The sequence below is a fragment of the Salarias fasciatus genome, chromosome 4, assembly GCF_902148845.1.
Source record: "Salarias fasciatus chromosome 4, fSalaFa1.1, whole genome shotgun sequence".
NCBI classification, from domain to species: domain Eukaryota; kingdom Metazoa; phylum Chordata; class Actinopteri; order Blenniiformes; family Blenniidae; genus Salarias; species Salarias fasciatus.
The window spans coordinates 14,245,587-14,266,619 of record NC_043748.1 but is presented as its reverse complement, the minus strand read 5'-3'; the positions used below and the strand labels follow the sequence as shown (position 1 = coordinate 14,266,619).

The 21,033-nt window shown below is 45.2% G+C and overlaps 1 protein-coding gene across 1 annotated transcript; it reads left to right on the top strand.

Moving 5' to 3' along the window:
* The first annotated feature begins 173 nt into the window (after window positions 1-173).
* LOC115387635 (beta-1,4 N-acetylgalactosaminyltransferase 2-like) lies at window positions 174-16,811 on the top strand. Its single transcript, XM_030090431.1, has 12 exons — window positions 174-222; window positions 444-583; window positions 4,695-4,838; window positions 4,995-5,101; window positions 5,636-5,673; window positions 8,811-8,877; window positions 9,616-9,729; window positions 9,898-9,984; window positions 10,820-11,001; window positions 11,127-11,270; window positions 16,069-16,297; window positions 16,400-16,811. The coding sequence occupies exons 2-12, from the start codon at window positions 444-446 to the stop codon at window positions 16,591-16,593; spliced, it is 1,446 nt and encodes a 481-aa protein (XP_029946291.1). The 5' UTR covers window positions 174-222; the 3' UTR covers window positions 16,594-16,811.
* The last annotated feature ends 4,222 nt before the right edge of the window (window positions 16,812-21,033 follow it).

Below are 21,033 nucleotides of genomic sequence, written 5' to 3'. Positions count from 1 at the left end.
TTCTAACAGAATAAAATAAAAGTAAAAAGTTAAGGAATATTCAATGTTTTTTGATGTAACATCTGAACTCACATGCAAGAACAACAGCACCCTCTTAAGTTGCAGGTGGAGCACTGAACAGACAGCTTCCTCTTTTATCTCCCCTCCTCCCTCTAATATGTCACTTCGAGTCAGTCAGTCATTTGATACAAGGGCAGGTTAAGACTCGGACAATAGAAGAAGGTAAGAACAGCATTTAAAATCCCCCAAATCATTATTTCTGGGTAAAAGTTGTCACTAAATTGAATGTTTTGTACATTAGTTTCAGTTCTGTCATGTATTTTGTGATCTTTTGTGATATTTTATTTATTCCCTATGATTTACCATTTTAAAACGAACTTGATGCATTCAAGGACTTTATTTACAGAACATTACAAAACATCTTCATTTTATTCTAACTGCAGATGCCTGAATCAAACAAAAGGCGGATTCTGGTTGCTTCGATGTGTGTGATCACGCTGCTGTTGCTTCTCATGTATTACAAGAAAATGAACGGCTTCTCATTCACCTCACTGCAAACGTTTATCCAACCACAAAAAAATGGGTAAGATCAGCTGTCTGGATGTGTGTGCCTGTGTGCCGACTTCTCATTCATCCCTAACAATGTTTGGCGGTATTTTTTACTGATCTGACTGAATTTTTTGACTATTATAATCCCAAGTGTGTATTGTCCTATTGTGCAACTAGGAAGTATCTTGCATTTGTAACATGAGAACATGAGAGCGCTGCATTACATTTGCAAACAAAATCAAGTTCATGTGCCATCACATGCTGTCTGCATTTCATTCAAAAATGTCAGAGATCAACTAAGTGTAAGAAACAAAATTATAATTCTATTTATTTTATAATTCTAGTTAAACTTGCATGGATTATAGATTCAGTTCAGGGACCACAATTTAAATGTTTTCAAGTGTTCATGTGTTTATTGTTTTTTACATAATTTTGCCTTCCAGCTCATGAAACCCACAACAGCAGGAATTCAAAAAAATTGAATACTGCGAAGAAATCGTCATTCACTTCTCAATTTTTGTAGAATATAAAGGAAAATGCTTCACAACTTTCACCTCATTTGGAGAAGCTCTGTGAAAATGCCACTATATCACATAATGTGAAATAAACAAACTGAATGATTTAGTGGCATCAGGAAATCCAGCAACGCATGTAAAGAGGATGCAAAAAAGTGGTTGACTGGAAATGAGGAAACACAACAAACCAACAGCCTCAGTCAATCAGATCCTGCTGTAACAAATGAACAAGTGCTTTGTGGTCCAGGATGAACCTAAAGTACCTCAGGCTGCTTCAGTAATCATGATGCATGATACACAGGAGGACATAAAACCAAGTGACAGTGTGTCAAATGTGGGAAGCAAAAGGTCTGGAAAGTCTACTGCCTGCATGTCTTATAGCAGAGGCTGACTCGGCAGCACTGATGGCCAGAGGGAAGCTGCTAAAGGACAAACATGAACTGGAGCAACAGGAGAAATACCTGAGGAGAAAGAAGGAGCAATTCAAACTGGATGAAGACATTGCAGCGCACATGTTTAAATTAGACGTGTTGAGATCTCGGAGCATTCCGTGCGGGAGAAATTCTTCTGCGGTGCATTCAGATGGAATTAACTCCTATTTGGAAAAAGAAAAATCAAATCCGACTGTTCTTGTGAAACCACAAATTCATCCTGAAATGAAAAGAACAAGTTTTACCACCACTGCTGCTCATGTGGAGAACATAACTCACCACAGAACTCAACGAAAGGAACAAACTCTCAACTGACCAATGGGAAACAATGATCTTCACTTGTCAAAAAACAGGAAACTCAGGTGAGGAGATGCTGGATCTATTCAGTACCACCAAGCCCTCAGACTTGAACCTCGTGAAGGTTTGTGGAGGAGGAGCAGCTCACAAAGGAGTTCAGCATGGTGTCATCTGAAGCGCTAAGATAGCCCGTCTGGACTATCAAGTTGATTGTATCAACGGACCAAACACACTGTACTTGCACAGAAGCTGCTCGTATGGGGGCGCTGTCGGTCGAAAGGAACACTGACCACACAGGGAGAAGAAGAAATTTGGCTCCGCTTCACTTGGAGCAGATTGTATTTCGGATCAGATAATACGAGGTGGTCTACGCCGATTGATAATCCACTCATATTTACGGTGCTTGACAGCGGAGTGGAATAAACGGGGGATTATTTGTTCCACGCATGCGTTTCCTCGTACGTAGTGACGTGATGACATGCGCAGTAAGCTGGAAGCAGGACAGTCAAAAACAAGCAGAAGAACTCGACGGTGGTTGAGAAACACTTTTTCTTTTTATTAAAAACTCAGAGAACAAACACTGGGGTGGAGAGATGGCCACAAGTCGCTCAGCAGCCAGTTGTTTCAAAGAGCTCGGGGGTGGACTACCAGCTTGGCCGGTGTTATGGATTAACTGGTTCCCATTTTAATGAGTGACGGAATTCTATGTAAACACATTCTGGTAACAGCAGATGTTAAAATAAGCCTCAAAAAAGACTCTAAACTTATAAATTTACAGTAACTGTAGATACCCGACGTTTGCTAGAATGGCTACAAGTTTCAGTCGGTATTTCAACATCTGTGGGTCACAACTTAACACGGACACCAGTGAATTCGAAAACATTGGACACCACAGGACGCCGTATAATCTGCTTCACCCAGGGCCCTTGTAAACGAGGATTGATTGCGGATCGCTTTGTATGCCATCCATGCCATATACATGCGTTTAACACAATTGTTTTCAATCAGATTGAAAAAACACCCACATAAACTGGGCCAGTGAGTGCCTGCTCTTCCTCACCACTCCATGTCTGCGCTGGCTTGGTGCCCAAACGCTTTCTTTGTGCTTCTGCTTCGTCTGACTCATTGGCTTTATTGATTCTGCTATTCAAATATTGTGCTTCACATGACGTCCTCTCCCTCCAGCTATTGAACACTCCGATGGTCCACTTTGCTCCGCATGGAGACAGGCTGATCCTAGGGATCTGAGCTCAGCGTACCACTCAAACATGCATACATGAAGAGGATTTTCCCAGAAAGTCCTGATTTGGTTTAAAATCCGGATTTTACAGTGCCGGTGTGAAAGGGACGTGTGACTCCCAGGACAAGAAACCACCATGGAGGAAGAAGAAAAGGAACAAAAAACACAGGAAGAAGATGACTGGTGTTTCAGGTGTGCATTACAGTCAGGAACAGCTGTCTGGTTCATCTGATAACAAAGGAAGCGGAAGCTGGTTGAGGAGTGGTTGCTGCATATTATGACTCTTTAACCTCTAACTTGACTTGGATTTTGACTCAACGATTTTGACTTGCATAAATGTTGGCAGACACCATTCAGACAGAGCCTGGACATTGGCTTGATCGACTTGTGACTCTGGAAGAAAGAAGAAAGAAGATAGCATGTGTCTTGGACTTGGATTGTTAAACTTTATTTGTTTCATATCTCCTATTAATATAATGTGGGTAATTTTTATGTTTATTAGTAGAACTTTGGTTAAGGTCTGTTATTATCTGTTATTTGCACTTTAAAAGAAAGAATTTTATTTGTGGAAAGATGTTCATGCTCAAGATCATGCTTGGGCCATGCATGCATGCAAACTATAAAACATTTCAAAACGAACCTGTATTGTTTTTTGACTGTTAGAGTCCAGTCATATTTTGTCTTGTTTAAAGTGAAGTGGAAATCTCGTCTTGTCTTGTGATCGTGAACCCAATATTGTGGCTCGTCTTGTCTCATAAGCTGAGTTAATATAACACCCCTACAAACAATACATATCTCATCACTACACGTGTGCAGGGGAGGTGAGAGCAGTGGGGGCGTCCTTCATCCTGGCTTCAGGGGTACACAGCTGGAGCAACAGGGTAGGGGGTACTGGCCCAGGCAGGGTAGCAGCCCGTGGGGGCCGGTTCTCCTGGGTATGGTCATGGCTCTCTATCTGATTGGAGGTCAGGATTGGCTCTTGGAGCCCTGGACGCCCTGCTCTGCCCCCTTTCTGGATGTCTTCCTGGGGTGGTTGCTGGCGTCTGAGTTCTGGGATTGCTGCCAATTGTCTGGGTCCTGAGGTTCCTTCTGGCTTGCTTCTCATCTTCTCAGAGGTCAGAGGTCATATTTGGATGATTACAGTCACATTTACATGATCACGGTCATTCTGCACTCTTCATATTCTGCATGTGGTCACCGTCTTGTCTTTTGGAGTGTTAAGACCTGGCAGTAGGGCTCTCCTGCTGCTCTGGTTTGTAATTTGATACCTGGATCCTCAGCTTGCACAATAATTACCAGTTATGCTTCCTAACAAAATTCCCTAGGATGTTCTCTGTCATATCTCTGTGCATGTGAGGTAGCCCGTCGTCTATAGTGTCGATTCCAGTCGTAGGATCATTGTATCTCTGCACTCTCTTCTTTCCACTCTTTGTGTTTGTTTCTCCCGCACTCACTCTCTCGTTCTGTCCCCCTGTCAGTTCCAGCAATATTTTGTACCAGTATTCTGAACAAATAAAGTAAGACATCATATTATCAAGAGAAGCCTCATATAAGCTCCTCTTGGAAGAGCAAATCTGTCTGGCACATTACTTTCATTCTGCTGCTTTGATGCTGGAAAGGAGAAAAAAACAAAGGATGCTTAAACAGCTTTCAACCCTCTAGGTCCACATTTCCCCGTCAGCCTCTCCCTTCTCCACCCTGTAACTGCACTCGTGGGTCAGTGCTTCTCAAAGATCTCCTCCCCAAGGAGCAGCGTGAGGCCATCGTGCAACGTCGAGCAAAGGAGTTCCAGCAACACAAAGCAAGGTCATGGCTGCAGAGATTGGATCAAGTATCCTCTCTTTTGATAAGAATTCATGAATTTGTCGATTCAAATGTGGCTACCTAGAGGTCTTTGTTCCATCTGGACATTATAGAGTGGTATTTGTTCTCACAACTTCATTGCATCCCTCTCCTCCACAGGACATCATCTGTTCTGTCCAAACTCCTCTATGCTTTGCCAAACTCTCCTCTGCAGTATCCCATCCAAGGCTACACAGTGCGGCCTTTGACCCCAACACTAATACCAGGTACTGACCTCTCTTTGAATAATACTTTGGTAATGTTTCTGCTCATTGAGCTGTTTTGTAAAATCAATTTATCTAAAGTGTAATCAGAAAACTGTTGCTAAATTTTGAACAGAAAATACACATTACGAGCTAACCGTTGTCCTTTTTCTGTGACACTTCCTGTGTGAAGTTTACATGTTATTCCTCTGCGTGCATTAAAAAAAAACAAAAAAAAACGCCTCCTGCAGTGCTGGCCCGGGCTTGTCAGGCACCGTAGACGAGACAAGTGGTGGTGTTGGGGGGGGGGGGTGTTCACAAGGCACACGGAGCGTCGGGGCGCCCCGTGTACGGCCACGGCTAGCGCCATTTTTGATTAATGGAGTTTTTCTAAATATGTGACTGTCTCCCTGTCTTGCGATGGACTACTGACCTGTGCGGGTCTTGGTTATGTTTCCCTGCGACTCTGATTTGGATGAAGTGGATGAACTTACCATGAAGCCCAACAAATATCCTTTCAAATGAAATTCCTAAATTGAATGGATTTTGTGTTTTCAGTATTAGGGCTGCATGCAGGAGAAAGAGACAGCTACAAGGTTGGTTATGTTCCATTGACTGATCCTTGGTGGTGGGATTGGTGGTGGGACGCAGGTCTGGTGGGTTCCTGCATGTTTGCTCCACCTTTCTGGGATTCTTCGACTGGGACAATGAAGATGCATCATTGTTCTCCAACCTTTGAGATTCCAATATCTTCAGTTTCTATGATCTTGTTTCTATTTCCTTGTTGGACCTCATAGTTTTTGCATCTTTGTCTCAGAAGAGTTTTGCATTCACACAGCAATATTTTGAAAACGATGTCCATTTACAAAGAAACAGAAATGCTGGAAATGATGCAGTTTTCATGTAGGGACACTATTGGGTGATTGTGTGTCAGCAGGTCTCTATTACTCATTACACCTTTGCATTAATTCCAACACTAATTTCGAAAAGACGTTAAAATCAGGTTTCGAGAACCAGGTGTCATAAAACCAGTACCAAAAGATTTGCATGGCAGAACAGTAAAGTTTATGATTGAATCAGAATAGCTGCTGTAATTTTTCAAACAGCAACACACTCTATTTGATTTCTAAAATAATATATTACTAGAGTAATTCATCACATACCTACCTGGGGTCACTGATGTCTGAAAATGTGATTACAAAGGGAGAAATATAGCATAAACATCGTGCAGAAGCAGACATACTGCATATATCTCATATTATTTACGAGCACTACAGTTATGTTTTGGTAAAATTCGGACCCAAGAGCTCACTGAAGACGGGAGGAAGTGAATGAAGAGTCAGTTTATCTTTGGGTTGGAGTAATTGGAGCTGATGGAGGATGGAATCCAGGGAGCTGCAGCCAAGGACAGGTGTTCTCATGTACATGAGGTCTCAGCAGCACAGAGAAACCACAGTCCATACACGATCTGAGCAGAGGAGAGCACACAGATCAACAGACATAAATCAGAGAGGTCTACAAGTTCTTCTTTTCGTTAGTCTGAACCACATGAGAGGTTTGCTACGTGAGGTAAATGAACAATCTGGTGATAAGATGAAGAGGCACTGGAGTCTTTATAGTAGAGTTGGTGAAGATTAGTAAGCAGCCACCCCGAGTGCAATCTGGTATTAAAGAGATAAATTCAACTTTGTTCATGAGAAGAACGGCCTTCAATTTTCTTTTTGTAAAAGAGATAATGTGTTTTGACGTTAAAATGCTGTCTCAAATAATGATTTGGTCCAAGGCACTGTCATTTTGCAAGTGATTTTATCCTAATGTATTACTGCCACAAGGTCAACTACTCACAACACAAAGTATTATGGCAGAATAAACTCTGTTGTTCAGAAAGTCTACCGTTCCAAAAATAAAAATAATATACTGTTTTTAATTCAAAGAGCTCTCTTTTAATTCATAATCAACTATTTTTTTTAAACATATTTATAACCTGATTTACACAACACACACTCAAGAGCCCCCTCTCTATCGCTCCACATCACTCCACTCCTCTGTGCAAGTCTACTGTAAAGTCAAACACATCTAACAAAATTGTTTGTTAAGCTTCAAAAGAAGCAGGTTTTCAAAGTTGTTGGGACATAGCCTAGCCCTCTTGGGTCTAAAAATCATTCCTGCTGTGCTAAAAAGCCTCCCACAGGCAGCTGAGGCAGGCAGTGGCGTGTTGAGCTTCAGAAACAGGTGGCACACAGATGAAAACATTTTCAGGAAGCCCATGGTGTCAGGTGAACTGGTCAGGTAGGACTCTAGTTCCTTGGTGTTGCCGTCCCACTGATCCGTCTGCTTCAATGTTGAAAAGAAGTCCTACTCTGACGATGACAAATTGTCACCTGACTGCAATGCACTCTGCGCCTTCAGGAGGGATTTGATGTGGTCGAGGTCTTAGGGGGACACAAAACCAAATGAATGTACATCCACCATGTTTGTAAACATGCAACCCCTCTAGAAATGTTTCCCTTTAACCTCAATCAGATTGAAATAGTGTCGATACCTCCAGCCTGTCCCTGACTCCACCGCTGCTTGACACGCCATGCTCCTGCTGTTTTGATTAAAACCTAGATGTACACAGCGCGCTTAGCACTCACCCACTTCACTCCTTAGCCAATCAGGACACATTTGACTCGCCCGCTGTCATATTTTGAGAGAACTCATTTCTCCTGCCGCCCAGCTCACAGTCCCAGGTAGATTAAACTCTGAGGCAGCCATTTCATGCTGAGTAACGGTAACAGCGTTATTGAAACGCTGCATTACTTACCCTCAACAGACTTTGGCAGCCAACGTTAGCCAGCTTTGAGCATAGTCCAATTACAGCAGACCTCGCCTAACCCCCCCCCCCCAATTCAGCAGCTAATGTTAGCACAATAATACTACTAAACGTAGCGTTAACACTTACCTCTATGTGATTTCTGAGGTTTGACGGCGAGTTCTTGAACGCCAATACTTCGTGGACCTTAGGTTTGCATAAGACACAGCGCATTCGCCAGGAATTACCCTTGGAGTCGACAAATTCAAACAGTTCTTTTAAATAAGGCCATGGGCGCTCGAGTGGCTGGTCCTCCAATTATGTCACAGGAATCTCTTCTCCTTCACGGTCCTCTCTGCTGTCCATTTTGTCTACTTCTGGCTTCATCCTGCAGACGCTCTGACTAATTGTGACTGATTGGCGGGAAGGCAGCCGTGTCAGGTGCGTCTTTCAAAATTTTAGCGGTACCCGGAAGCCAGTTTTTGTCACAGCTATAAATAAATAAATAAATAAATAAATAAATAAATAAATAATATTTAAAGAAGTAACAAGCTTTTTGGGAAAATGTAAGGAGTAGAAAGTGCTGACATTCGTATTCAAAATGAAGGGAATAAAAGTAAAAAGTTGTCAGAAAAATAAATACTTCTAAAAGTAAAAAGTACCTGAAATTTTTACATAAGTAACGAAGTATTTGTTCTTCGTTACTTGCCATCACTGTTGAACTTTGAATTAGTTGCTTTTTATTTCTGACATCAGTGTTCAGTACAGCTGTTGGATGAAGGAGGAGGCCTTTGAAGAGATCATTATCAGCGGAAGACACATGAATGACTTTGCTCTCCTCTTTCTAATACAGATTGCAGTCCGTCTTGCAGTGATCATATGTTTTTGTCGTTGTGTTGCTGATCTTTAATCAGTTTCATTCAGGTGTCTCTGTCGTAGGTGTTCCTGAATGTGTCCAAAGGCATCCTGACGACAGTGACTCCAGACACACAGGTGACAGTTAAAGGTGAGTTCCTGTTTGCAAAACTAGATTCAGATAATAGTATTGTAAAGACTATTTCTCTCCAAGTGAGTCCTCCTCCACAGCCCAGGTTCAGAATTTGACTTTCTATTGGTGTCACCCATGCACCAATCTTAAAAGCCAGAGAGCCCTTCAAAGGCGTTCTCCAGCCAGCCAGCAGTTCTCCTGTCTGTCTTCTGCTGCAGTGCATCAGCTGAGTGTTTTATATCTTGCTCCTCCTGGAGCCACCTTCATTTAAACCCAGCCAGCTATGAGAGAGAGGGTGAGATAATCACTGATTATTGGTCACAGGTGTTCCCTCTTACCTCTGCTGTGACTTCCCTGAGGCCTGCTTCACAGCCTCTCCTCCTCAGCTGAGCTCAAACCACGCCCCATCACCACAGTTATATTTATTGAGCTTTTAGCCCCTCCCCAAAAAATGCAACCATGTTGAGTTAACTGAGCCTTTTTTCTTTCTTTCTATTTATAATAATCAAATAGTGTTTTTCGTACACAGTAAACAGTAAATGAGCAATTGTTTTGTCTTAATTCCACAATGCTAATTTATAAAAAAAAATTCAGGCGAATATGTGAAATTAACATTAGTTTGCATTCAAGCGAAGAAAGTGTTGTTTTTTTGTGTGTGTGGTTGAGTGACGATTAATTAGAGTAAAGATATTGTCAACTCAGATGAGAACATACTATGGTAGGTTATGAACAACATTTTGTTCTCGTGCCTGACAGGTGCTGGTACGAGAGAACTGTCCATTGAGTCCATCAGCCTGGTGGTCCTGAATGAACTTCTGGCCAAAGTCTTGTATACCAGCAGTATCTACCACATAAACAGTGGAGATCTGGGTAAGTGTCCAAGAAAAAGTGGAAGATAAGAAATAAGAGCTAGAAGTGAGAGTTTAAGTGCAAAATTATGCCATCTGCAATTCCTGGTACAGGAAGTGTTATTAAAATGGGATGGATGGATGCATGCATGAGCCTCACTGAGCCCACACTGTGTTCTTCTGCACTCAGCATTCTTCAGGTTTGAAAACCATGAAGCTGTGTTTCCCATTGCCATCAAACAGCCCCAAGTCCCAGTTCTGTACCACATGGGAACAGGTAGGAAAAAACGTCTCATAAGTTTCTAAACACATCTTGTCTAGCTTGTGTTGTGTGTTTCAGAACAGTCCCTGTCTGTCCTTTGAGATGTTTATTCTAAATAGACGAATCAAGAAGACAAATCCTCCATGGAGTATTTGATGTTAACAGGATCCCCTGCAGTACATGAAGAGTAAACTCATGAACTAAAGCTGTTGATGCACAAACGGAATAACTTTCTCTTTTGCCCTGCAATAAAAGTGACTGCATTACATAAAATCATTTAATTGCCTATTGATTTAGGTTCCTGATAAGATGCAACACAATTTCCTGATTTACAAAAGCTTTCTTCATGAGAACTGCTCTCCTACTTTTGGTAAATGGACTATACAGCACTTTTTACACTGCTACAGCAGAGCCTTTACACTGTATTATCACATCCACCCATTCGCATACCAGTGGAGGCAGCTGCCATGCAAGGTGCTCATTCCGTTCACTGCCTTGCCCAAGGACACTTTGACAGGGATGGAGAATCAAACCAACAACCTTGCAGGACAACCGCTCTACCAACTGAGCCACAGTCACATTTTCAGCAAGCTAATCGTTCCTCAGTTTTCATTCTTCAGAGTTTTTTATGCATGGCATCCATGTTATTCTGAATAGATAGAGCAATGAAGAGCAAGTTGCGAGAAAATTTCCATTTAGATTAAAAAAACCTTCAGGAGATGACCTGAAGGAGTTCATAAAAAGTAGAAAAAATGTGGCGTGTTGTCAGCCATGCCAGTCCAACATGACAATTTTCAGTCATCATCAGTGTTTTGTACCAATTTATCTGTTGTCCTCTTTTATACATCAGATATTCGATCTCAAGTCACCATCCTCACAAAGACTTTCCTGAGATACCCACAGTTAAAGGTGTTGTTGGCCAGCATTCGACAGTTCTATCCTGACATAACGGTCATAATCGCAGACGACAGCCTTGAACCAGAACGCATCTCTGGAAAAAATATCCAGCAGTACATCATGCCTCCAGCTCAGGTCTACAAGCGCACTCAAACTGTGACACACATTCCAACTTTCTTTTAATTTTCTGCTCATTTTCATTGAAATGACTCACAAAAACATTCAAAGTAAGATGTTAAAAACTATGTTTTGACCCTCAGGGCTGGTTCGCCGGGAGGAATCTGGCAGTTTCCCAGGTGGTCACCAAATACTTCTTGTGGGTGGATGATGACTTTATATTTACACAGAACACAAAGATTGAGGAATTTGTGAAGGTGATGGAGGCTGTCCCGGAACTGGACGTGGTAAGAATCGACAGGAAAAAACTAAAAAGTCGAAACTATAGTGCAACATGCAAACCACGCTCAAACATGGATTGAAAACTGCACTTTGCATTAATGCACGTCAAAGTGTGTCAAACACTGAAAACTACATTGCACCGCACAGTCCTAACTACCCTGTAGTGTGAAATCCAAACCATCCATCCATCCATCCATCTGTCTTCAACCGCTTACCAGGCACTGGGTTGCAGGGGCAGCAGTCTAAGCAGGGATGCCCATACTTCCCAATCCCCAGACACTTCCTCCAGCTCTTCCAGGGGGGATCCTGAGGCATTCCCAGGCCAGCCGAGAGACATATACCCCTTTCCCATTGAAACTAGTGAACAATGACTCCTTTCTCACTGCCTACAGACCCAGGTCTAATCGCCTGCAGGCGAGCTGCGTGGCTGTGTTTTCTCGCGCTGATGGTGTCTCACGTTGATGACATCATCAGTGTGATGGCGCACAGCAAGCTAGACAATGCAGAGGAGCACAGTCCCTATTACCTGTCGATAAAACTCCTCTTCCCCACGGATCAAGAGAAGCTCTCTGATCTGGTTATCTTGCCAATGCTGGGTCATCTTGATGAAGGATATCTCATGCTGTGTCCAAAAACAACAAGCGTGCTAACGTAGGCACGTTACGTTGACATCATCATGTAAATTATCGCATTGACCCGGCTGTGCGTTTCACACTAAAGCCGAGTGGAGGCAAGCCGATTAAGGCCGCTTGCAGGGTCAATCGCCCCAGGTCGAAATGCCATTTACACCATTTCCCACTGCCATGAGGAGCCGATTATTAGCGCGTTTAAATGTTTTTTTTGGCCAGTGGAAAAGGGGTACTAGTCTCTCCAGCATGTACGGAGCGCATCCCGAGGGAGGCGCCCAGGAGGCATCCTAAACGGATGCCCGAGCTACCTCAGCTGGCTCCTCTTGATGTGGAGGACCAACAGCTTCAGTTCTCTGGTGATTGAGCTCCTCACCCTATCCCTAAGAGAGCGTCAAGCCACTCTATGGAAGAAGCTCATTTCAGCCGCTTGTATCCGGGATCTTGTCCTTTCGGTCTTGACCCAAAGCTCATGACCATAGGTGAGGGTGGGGGCTTAGACTGACCAGTAAATTGAGAGCTTCGCCTTTCGGTTCAGCTCCTTCTTAACTACAATGGACTGATAGAATGGCCGCATCATTACAGACGCTGCACCAATTCACAGGTCAATTTCACACTCCATCCTTCTCCCAGTCGTGAACAAGACCTCGAGATAATTAATTTAAATTAAATTAGATAATTAAACTCCTCAACTTGAGCCAGGGTCTCTCCAGCATCCTCGAGTGGGTAGACCATGGCCTCGGATTTGGAGGTGCTGATCCTCATCCCTGTCACTTCACACTTACCTGCAAACTGCCCCAGTGCATGGTGCAGGTCAAGGGTTGATGAAGCCAACAGAACAGTATTATCTGCAGAAAGGAAATATGAAATCCTGTGGTCCCCAAACTGGACCCCCTCTGCACCTAGAAATTTTGTCCATAAAAATTATGAACAGAACCGGTGACAAAGGGCAGCCCTGCTGGAGTCCAAAATGTACTGGGAACAGGTCTGACTTACTACCGGCAATGTGAACCAGATTCCTACTTCGGTCATACAGAGACCAGACGATCCTTCACAAGGGGCCCCGGACTCCGTATCCTGAAGCACCCCCCACAAGACACCACGAGGGATGTGGTCGAACACCTTCTCCAGGTCCACAAAACACCTGTGCATACACGGGGAAACTCCCACAAACCCTCAAGCACCCTATGGAGGGTATAGAGCTGGACCAGTGTTCCGCGAGCAGGATGAAAACTGCATTGTTACTTGTGGATCTGAGTCTCAACTATCGGTCAAATCCTCCTCTCCAGTAAGCTGGAATAGACTTTCCCAGGGAGACACAGGAGTGTGATCCCCCTATAATTGGAGCACAAAAAGGGGAACCACCACCCCAGTCTGCCAATTCAGAGGCACTGTCCCCGACCGCCACGCAATGTTACAGAGACGTGTCAACCAAGACAATCCCTGCGCATACAGAGATTTAAGGTACTCAGGGCGAATCTCCACCGAGGAGCTTACCAACCACCTCAGTGACTTCGACTTGGGTGATGGATGAGTCCACTTGTGATACCTCAGCCTCTGCTTCCTCCTTAGAAGATGTGGTGACGGGATTGAGGATGTCCTTGAAGTATTCCTCCCACCATAATATTCCTAGTTGAGGTCAGCAGCTCCCCACCTCTACTGTAAACAGTATTGGTAGAGACCTGGTTTCCCCTCCTGAGGCACTGGATGGTTTGCCAGGTTTTTTTTTTAGGCCAACCTGTAGTCCTCCTCCATGGCCTCCCCAAACTCCTCCCAGACCAAAGTTTGCTAACACAAGCTAACAAGACTCGATAGGACTCCTACTTCAGCTTGACGGCAGCCCTTACTTCCGGTGTCCACCACCAGGTTGGGCATTGCTGCCACGGCAGGCACCAGAGACCTTAAGACCACATCTCTGAGCAGTCGCTTTGACAATGGAGGTGGAGAACATGGTTCACTCGGACTCAATGTCTCCAACCTCCCTTGAGAAGTGAGAAAAGCTCTCCCGGAGGTAGGAGTTGAAAACCATGCTGACAGAGGATTCATCCGGACGTTCCCAAAAGACCCTCACAACACGATTGGGCCTACTAAGTCTGTGCGGTTTCCTCCTCCGCCAGCGAATCTAACTCACCACCAGGTAGTGGTCGGTTGACAGCTCTACTCTCTCTTTACCCGAGTATCCATGACATACGGCCGGAGGTCACATGACACAACAACAAAGTCGTCATTTCATCAACCTCCGACCAAGGGTGTCCTGGTGCCAAGTGCACTTGTGGACACCCCTGTGCTCAGACATGGTGTTTGGAATGGACACCACCGCAAGGTGGCCTAGGGTGCCTCCCCAACCTGCAAGAGATGCATCCGTGAACACCTCGGCGTGATGCGACACGCAACCCATGGGAACTCCTTGCATAAGGAGAGCAGGATCCATCCAGAAGAGGAGACCCGGACACACCTGGGGTGGGATTGAGACCTCTCTGCGTCTGTCCCGTTTCCCCAAGAGGCAGAGGCGACTGAACCACCGTTGGAGCCTGCGCATGTGCATACGGCCCAACCGAACCACCGGGTGGGCCGCAACCATCAGTCCCAGGACGGTCCTGATCAGGTGGGCCCGTGCTACTGGCACCGCTATCAGGGACCTCAGGGTCGACAGGACAGAGACTCGTCTCTCTTTGGAGAGGCGGGCCATCATGGTGAGAGCGTCCAGCTCCAATCCCAGATAAGCCATTTGCTGAGCTGGGATGAGCGCACTCTTGTCCCAGTTCACCACGAACCCCAGGAGCTCGATGTGGTGCAGGACCTGGGCCATATGCTCCAGTGCCTCCTGATAAGAGGGCGCTAGTATCAGCCAGTCGTCGATGTAGGTGAGGATCCTCAGACCATGATGACGGAGGGGCTCCAGCGCGGCTTCTACACACTTGGTGAAGGTGCGCGGAGCAAGAGAGTAGCTGAAGGGGAGCCGGTTGTATTGAAAGCACCGGTCACTGGTCTCCCACGGCGAACCTGAGGAAGCGTCTGTGTTTCCTCAGAATAGGGATGTGAAAGTAGGCGTCCGTGAGATCGACTTGCGAAGGCACGACCACGGCCGAGGGAGGCAGCCCACCCGCCCTCCAGGCCTCAGGAAATGGGGGCGGGGGACCTAGCGAAAGGGCTGCAGACGGGGCGTCCCAAGAAGTGGTGCAGAAATCGGTGACGCGGCACCCATGAATGCCGCTCGGATTCCTCGAGCGGCAGGGCAAGGCAAGCAGGGCAGAATGCCCTCTGGTGCTGATGCTGCCAGCCCAGGCAGGTGAAGCAGCGTTCGTGGCGGTCTTGCTCCAGGAGCGCTGCACTGCAGAGATGGCAGGAGAATGGGCCTGACGCCGGATGGCGACTCTTTGCGGGCCGGCTTGTCCATCTTGCAATCTTGCGTCTTCATCTTGAATCTTGAGTGGCTTCGTAATGTCTCAAGGGCGGAGATAGGAGAAGGGAGTGGAGCAGGCACGCGCTGATTATATCCCCTGGGTGAGGGGCGTGGCAGTGTGCCAGCGCGCATAGGGGATTGGCGCGTTGGTTTCGAATTTGTCTCAGTGATTGGCTGGCGCCAGAGGGGAGTACTAATAACGAAGCCCGTAGGTGGGCTCAGCACCACACGAAGTAGAACATATTCTAACAACAGTATTGCTCGCCTATACTGGAGCATGTGTCCCAGTAAATGGGATCTCGTAACACCCCTGCAGATATTCCTATTGTAGCTTTCTTACACCACATACTTAAAAGCCTGGAAGTTAAAAGTTTTCCACTGGAAACAACACTGCAAAACACAAACCTACTACCTGAAAATACAAATTTTTTTGACATCATTTCACAATTTATTTTGGTACTCTTTAAGATTTACTGTAAATATTCAACACCACATTTGAGAAGGTCTATAAAATTATTTGTCAACTCTTTTCAGGAGCAAAAACCTTTATTGTTGTGTGTCTGACATGAAGGTTTGTGCAGCTTCTTTCTGGATGTGAAAACATGCAAACTGAAACCAGTAACTCTCCAGAAGTCCACAAGATTTTTGCGACATTCGCACAAATTCAGATGGATTAAAATGCATTCTCCATCTTTTCTCTTGTTGACCTGGAGATCATGAAACATATTTCACCGACCAAGCTGAATGACTTTGTGGTGTCTCTTCTCTCATCAGGTTGGAGGCTCAGTAGAAGGGAACCGGTTCTACTTTTCTATTCTCTATGAGGAAGGAGATGAAGTGGAAGGCGGCTGCATGATCAGGAAGTCTGGTGGAAAGTTTCACCCACTTCCTGGCTTCCTAAATTGCTCTTTCGCTGATGGAGTGGTAAATTTCTTCCTGGCTCGGACAGATGCAGTACGGAGGGTCGGCTTTGACCCTCAGCTACAGCGGGTAGCTCACTCAGGTAGATACTTTTAATTACAAATCTAAACCCATTCAGGTACTTCCATCCATGATACAATCATGTTTTAATGTGAATATTACCAATCCTTCCCTGTGTTTTCAGAGTTCTTTATGGATGGCCTGGGCTTACTGATGGTCGCCACATGTAAAGATGTGAAAATTGGCCATCAACCCAAAAATAAGGAAAACACCAATCCTCGCTACACAGAATTCAGAACAGCTAAAAAAAGCGACAGTGATTTTAAATTCCAGCTTCACTATTTCAAAAATCATCTCAAATGTATTCGTTATTCGTAAGACTTCAGAACAAAGAAATGTTGGTGTGAGCTTTGCAGTTGTCTATTATCCAACCCTGTATTGTTTTAATTTTGGCCTCAGAGTCCATGATCATGGTGATATCCTGTTTATGACACCTGCAGTAATGTAATCCAATATTTTTGAAACAATAAAAATGTGATAAAATGTGTGTGTGTGTGTGTGTGTGTGTGTGTGTGTGTGTGTGTGTGTGTGTGTGTGTGTGTGTGTGTGTGTGTGTGTGTGGGGGGGGGGGGGGGGTAGGTTTCAGAGTGTGTGTTTTGGGTCTATTGCAGTGTGTGGGCTGCATGCTGCACGGTTTGAACCTGTGGCTTACTGTAAGCAGTGAATGTATTGTAGCGGCGGCCTGGGGTGAGTGGCCGAAAGGCATTGTGGGACATGTTCTGGGGGGTTGTTTTCTTGGTTCAAAAGCGATTGTGTTATTGTTCTTAAGTTTTTGTTGTTTTGTGTCATGATCAGTTATATTATTCAGCGTTTATTGTGCTACTTTGGCCAGGTTCTGGGGTTTATGTTATACCAGGAGTGATTTTTGGTACTGCTTTTGCACAAGATGCTGTTGTGACCTGCTCCTCTTTTCCACCTGGGAGCGGCTCCACCTCTGCGGCTGTGACCTGCTTCTCCTCACCATCCAGCGGCTGCTCCACCTCTGCGGCTGTGACCTGCTTCTCCTCACCATCCAGCGGCTGCTCCACCTCTGCGGCTGTGACCTGCTTCTCCTCACCATCCAGCGGCTGCTCCACCTCTGCTGCTGTGACCTGCTCCTCCTCACCACCCAGCGGCTGCTCCACCTCTGCGGCTGTGACCTGCTTCTCCTCACCATCCAGCGGCTGCTCCACCTCTGCTGCTGTGACCTGCTCCTCCTCACCATCCAGCGGCTGCTCCACCTCTGCTGCTGTGACCTGCTCCTCCTCACCATCCAGCGGCTGCTCCACCTCTGCTGCTGTGACCTGCTCCACCTCACCATCCAGCGGCTGCTCCACCTCTGCGGCTGTGACCTGCTCCTCTTCTCCACCCGGGAGCGGCTCCACCTCTGCTGCTGTGACCTGCTCCTCCTCACCACCCAGCGGCTGCTCCACCTCTGCTGACGCGCCGGCCTTCACTGTGGAGGAGGTACGTGTGGAGCTGAGGAGGCTCCATGGACGGAAAGCTGCAGGGCCTGATGGGATATCACCACGGCTGCTGAAGGAGTGTGCGTCAGAGCTGGCTGTGCCTCTCCAAACCATCTTCAATCGGAGTCTTCAGACTGGACGTGTCCCTGCGTTGTGGAAGACCTCATGCCTTGTCCCAGTGCCCAAGGTGGCAAGGCCTGCAGGGATGAAGGACTACAGACCAGTGGCCCTAACATCCGCGGTAATGAAGACTTTTGAGAGGCTGCTGCTCCGGCTGCTCAAACCTCAAGTGGAGGGGGGGCTCAGGCGCTCTCCTTTCTGGAGGGAGCTGGAGGCTATGTGAGGTTGATGTTTTTCGACTTTACAAGCGCCTTTGACACCATCCAGCCTCAGCTACTGAAGGGGAAGCTTGAGAGGATGGGAGTGGATCCTCTCTTTGTTCGCTGGATCCACAACTACCTGACTCTGAGGTCACAATACGTCCGGCTCGGGGGGTGTGTATCTGGGACCCTGATGAGCAACACTGGTGCACCGCAGGGGACTGTACTATCCCCCTTTCTCTTCACACTGTACACTGCTGACTTTGCTCACAGATCTGCTGCGTGTCATGTGCAGAAGTATTCAGATGACACTGCGATTGTGGCATGTGTGAAGGGTAGGGATGAAAAGGAGTACAGGGAGCTCATCGCGGGATTCACCACCTGGAGCAGGGACAATGGTCTCATTCTGAACACCTCTAAGACGAAGGAGATGATCATTGACTTTGGCAGGAAGCCCTCTCATCAACCTGTCATCATCGACGGAGAGAGTATTGAGGTTGTTCACACCTATAAATACTTGGGTGTGCACCTTGACCACAAACTGGACTGGTTGGAGCAGGCTCGGGCCCTGTATAAGAAAGGACAGAGCAGGCTGTTTTTCCTGAGGAGACTTAAATCCTTTGATGTGTGTGGTGACATGCTGTACATTTTCTACCAGTCTGTTGTGGCAAGTGCTGTTTTCTTTGGGGTTGTCTGTTGGGGCGGCAGTATGACAAAAAGAGACAGCAATCGGCTGGACAGACTGATCAGGAGGTGTGTGTCTGTGATGGGGAGGAAGGTGGACTCTGTTGGAGCAGTCTTGGAGAGGAGGATGGGGGCTCTAATGCAGAGTATCTTGAGGAACTCCAAACATCCACTGCACGACACAGTTACAGCTCAAAAAAGTGAGCGGAGTAACAGGCTCCTGTCATTGCGCTGCAGAACTGAGCGCTTCAAGAGGTCGTTCATCCCCTCAGCAATCAGGCTGTATAACAGATGTGCCTGAGCCAAACCAAGTACAATCTGAGCACTTGTATTTATTGTACTGTTATTTATTTGCATGTGTATGATCTGTGTGCTGCTGGACACTGGAATTTCTCCCTTGGGAGATTAATAAAGTTTTTATCTATCTATCTATCTATCTATCTATCTGTTTGTGATGTGTTTGTGTTCCTAAAATTCAATCGGGCTTGTGAAACTTCAAACCGCTCAATTATTTCACCTGCACCAATGTTACAGTATCTTTTCCTCCCGGAAATGAGCACAGATAATTTTCTTACACGCCGACACCGGAGGGCAAAACGTTTGCCCTTCTGACAACAGGAAGGTAAGTTGTGCAATCATGAGACTTCAGCAGTTCATGGCAGTAATAAACCTCTTGCTGAGTGAGCTGGGGTTCAACTGGACTTTCTGCTCAGCATGTCCCAAATGTGTCCGTTCTAACTCGTTTCATGGTTACTGTCATTAATTATGCTGTCAAATCATATTATTTCTCATCAGATTTGTCTGAATATAGGGCTATCTTGAGGATTAAGAAGAGCATGCATGCCATGATTTATGACTGTGACAAACTCAGTTTGAAGCAAACATGAGGGAATCTGGAGCTGACCAAATTTGCAGTTAAAACAGCTCACTGAGCAGCTCTCCGATGAACACTACTTTTTACCACTTTCTACCAGTTGAAATAAGAGCTTGTTTGCCTTTGGTGTTGTTACCAACTTGAAATAGTGTTCTCATTTGACCACTTGGTGATTACATGGCCTGTCAGTCTGTGCTATGTTTCTCTTCTCTATTGCAATGTCTTTGGGACTCTGTTATATAATCGATAGGAAACTCCTATTGCAGGGATTTTTTTCTCATTGTTTGTTACCAGGTAATTAGTTTGACTGTTCAATGTTGTCTGGTGTAACATCTGAGCTCACAAGAAAGAACACCAGCACCCTCTTCAGTTGTAGTTAGAGCGCTGAGCTGACAGTTTGTTCTTTCACCTCCCCTCCTTCCCCTGAAATGTCCCTTTGAGTCAGTCAGTCAGTCATTTGTGACACAGACAGGATAAGGCTGGGGCACTAGAAAAAGGTAAGAACAACAGCATTTACATCCCAAAAAAATGAGTATTTATCAATGAAGGTTCTCACCAAATCGAATATCTTCAGAAGCAGTTTCCTTAATTTCAGATATTTTGTGATCTTCTGTAATATTTTATTTATTCTAAATTATTTACCATTTTAAAAGGAACTTGATCCAGTCAAGTACCAACACATGACTTTATTTACAGAACATGACCAAACACTTTATTTACAACATTTTATTCTAATTGCAGATGCCTGAATCAAACAAAAGATCGATTCTGGTTGCTGCCATGTGTGTGATCACACTGCTGTTGCTTCTCATGTATTGCGAGACCATGAAAAGCTTTTCACTCGCTTCACAGCAAATAGTCATCCAACCAAAAAAACACAGGTAAGATCAGCTGTCTGGATGTGTGTGTCTGTGTGCCGACGTCTCATTTATCCTTAACATTGTTTGGCAGTATTGTTATTTGATCTGATGGAATTTTTGGCTTGTATATTCTAACTATGTCTTGTCATATATTATGCAGCCAGCAGGTATCTTGCATTTGTGACACCAGAGCGCCGCATTGCATTTACAAACAAAATCAAGTTCATGTGCCATCACATGTTGTCTCATATGTTTATTTGAAATATCTCAGAGATCTACTGAGCGCAGGAATCAAAATACGAACTGATTGGACAAATGAAAATAGGTGAAATGCTGGACTTCAAGGATTTCTTCAGAATTTTCCAGAAGTTTGGAGTTGCTGGGTGAATTCAGTGAGATAAAAAGAGGTGGAAAAATAGTCGAAGGGTAAAATATTGATAAAAGCAAAAAAAAAAAAAAAAAAAAAAAAGCCTCTTTTTTTGATTAAATTGTAAAAAAAAGTACAGACAGCATCAATAATGATGGGCTGAGTGTGAAATGATTTATCCTTTGGTAGATTGCCCCTGTTAACCAGC

What these genes read in the sequence shown, in the direction of transcription:
- LOC115387635 (XM_030090431.1), top strand. Translation starts at nt 444, where the DNA reads ATGCCTGAATCAAACAAAAGGCGGATTCTGGTTGCTTCGATGTGTGTG. An exon ending in CACACAGGTGACAGTTAAAG is followed by an intron (nt 8,878 to 9,615) that starts GTGAGTTCCTGT and finishes CGTGCCTGACAG; the next exon opens with GTGCTGGTACGAGAGAACTG. An exon ending in ACATCATGCCTCCAGCTCAG is followed by an intron (nt 11,002 to 11,126) that starts GTCTACAAGCGC and finishes TTTGACCCTCAG; the next exon opens with GGCTGGTTCGCCGGGAGGAA.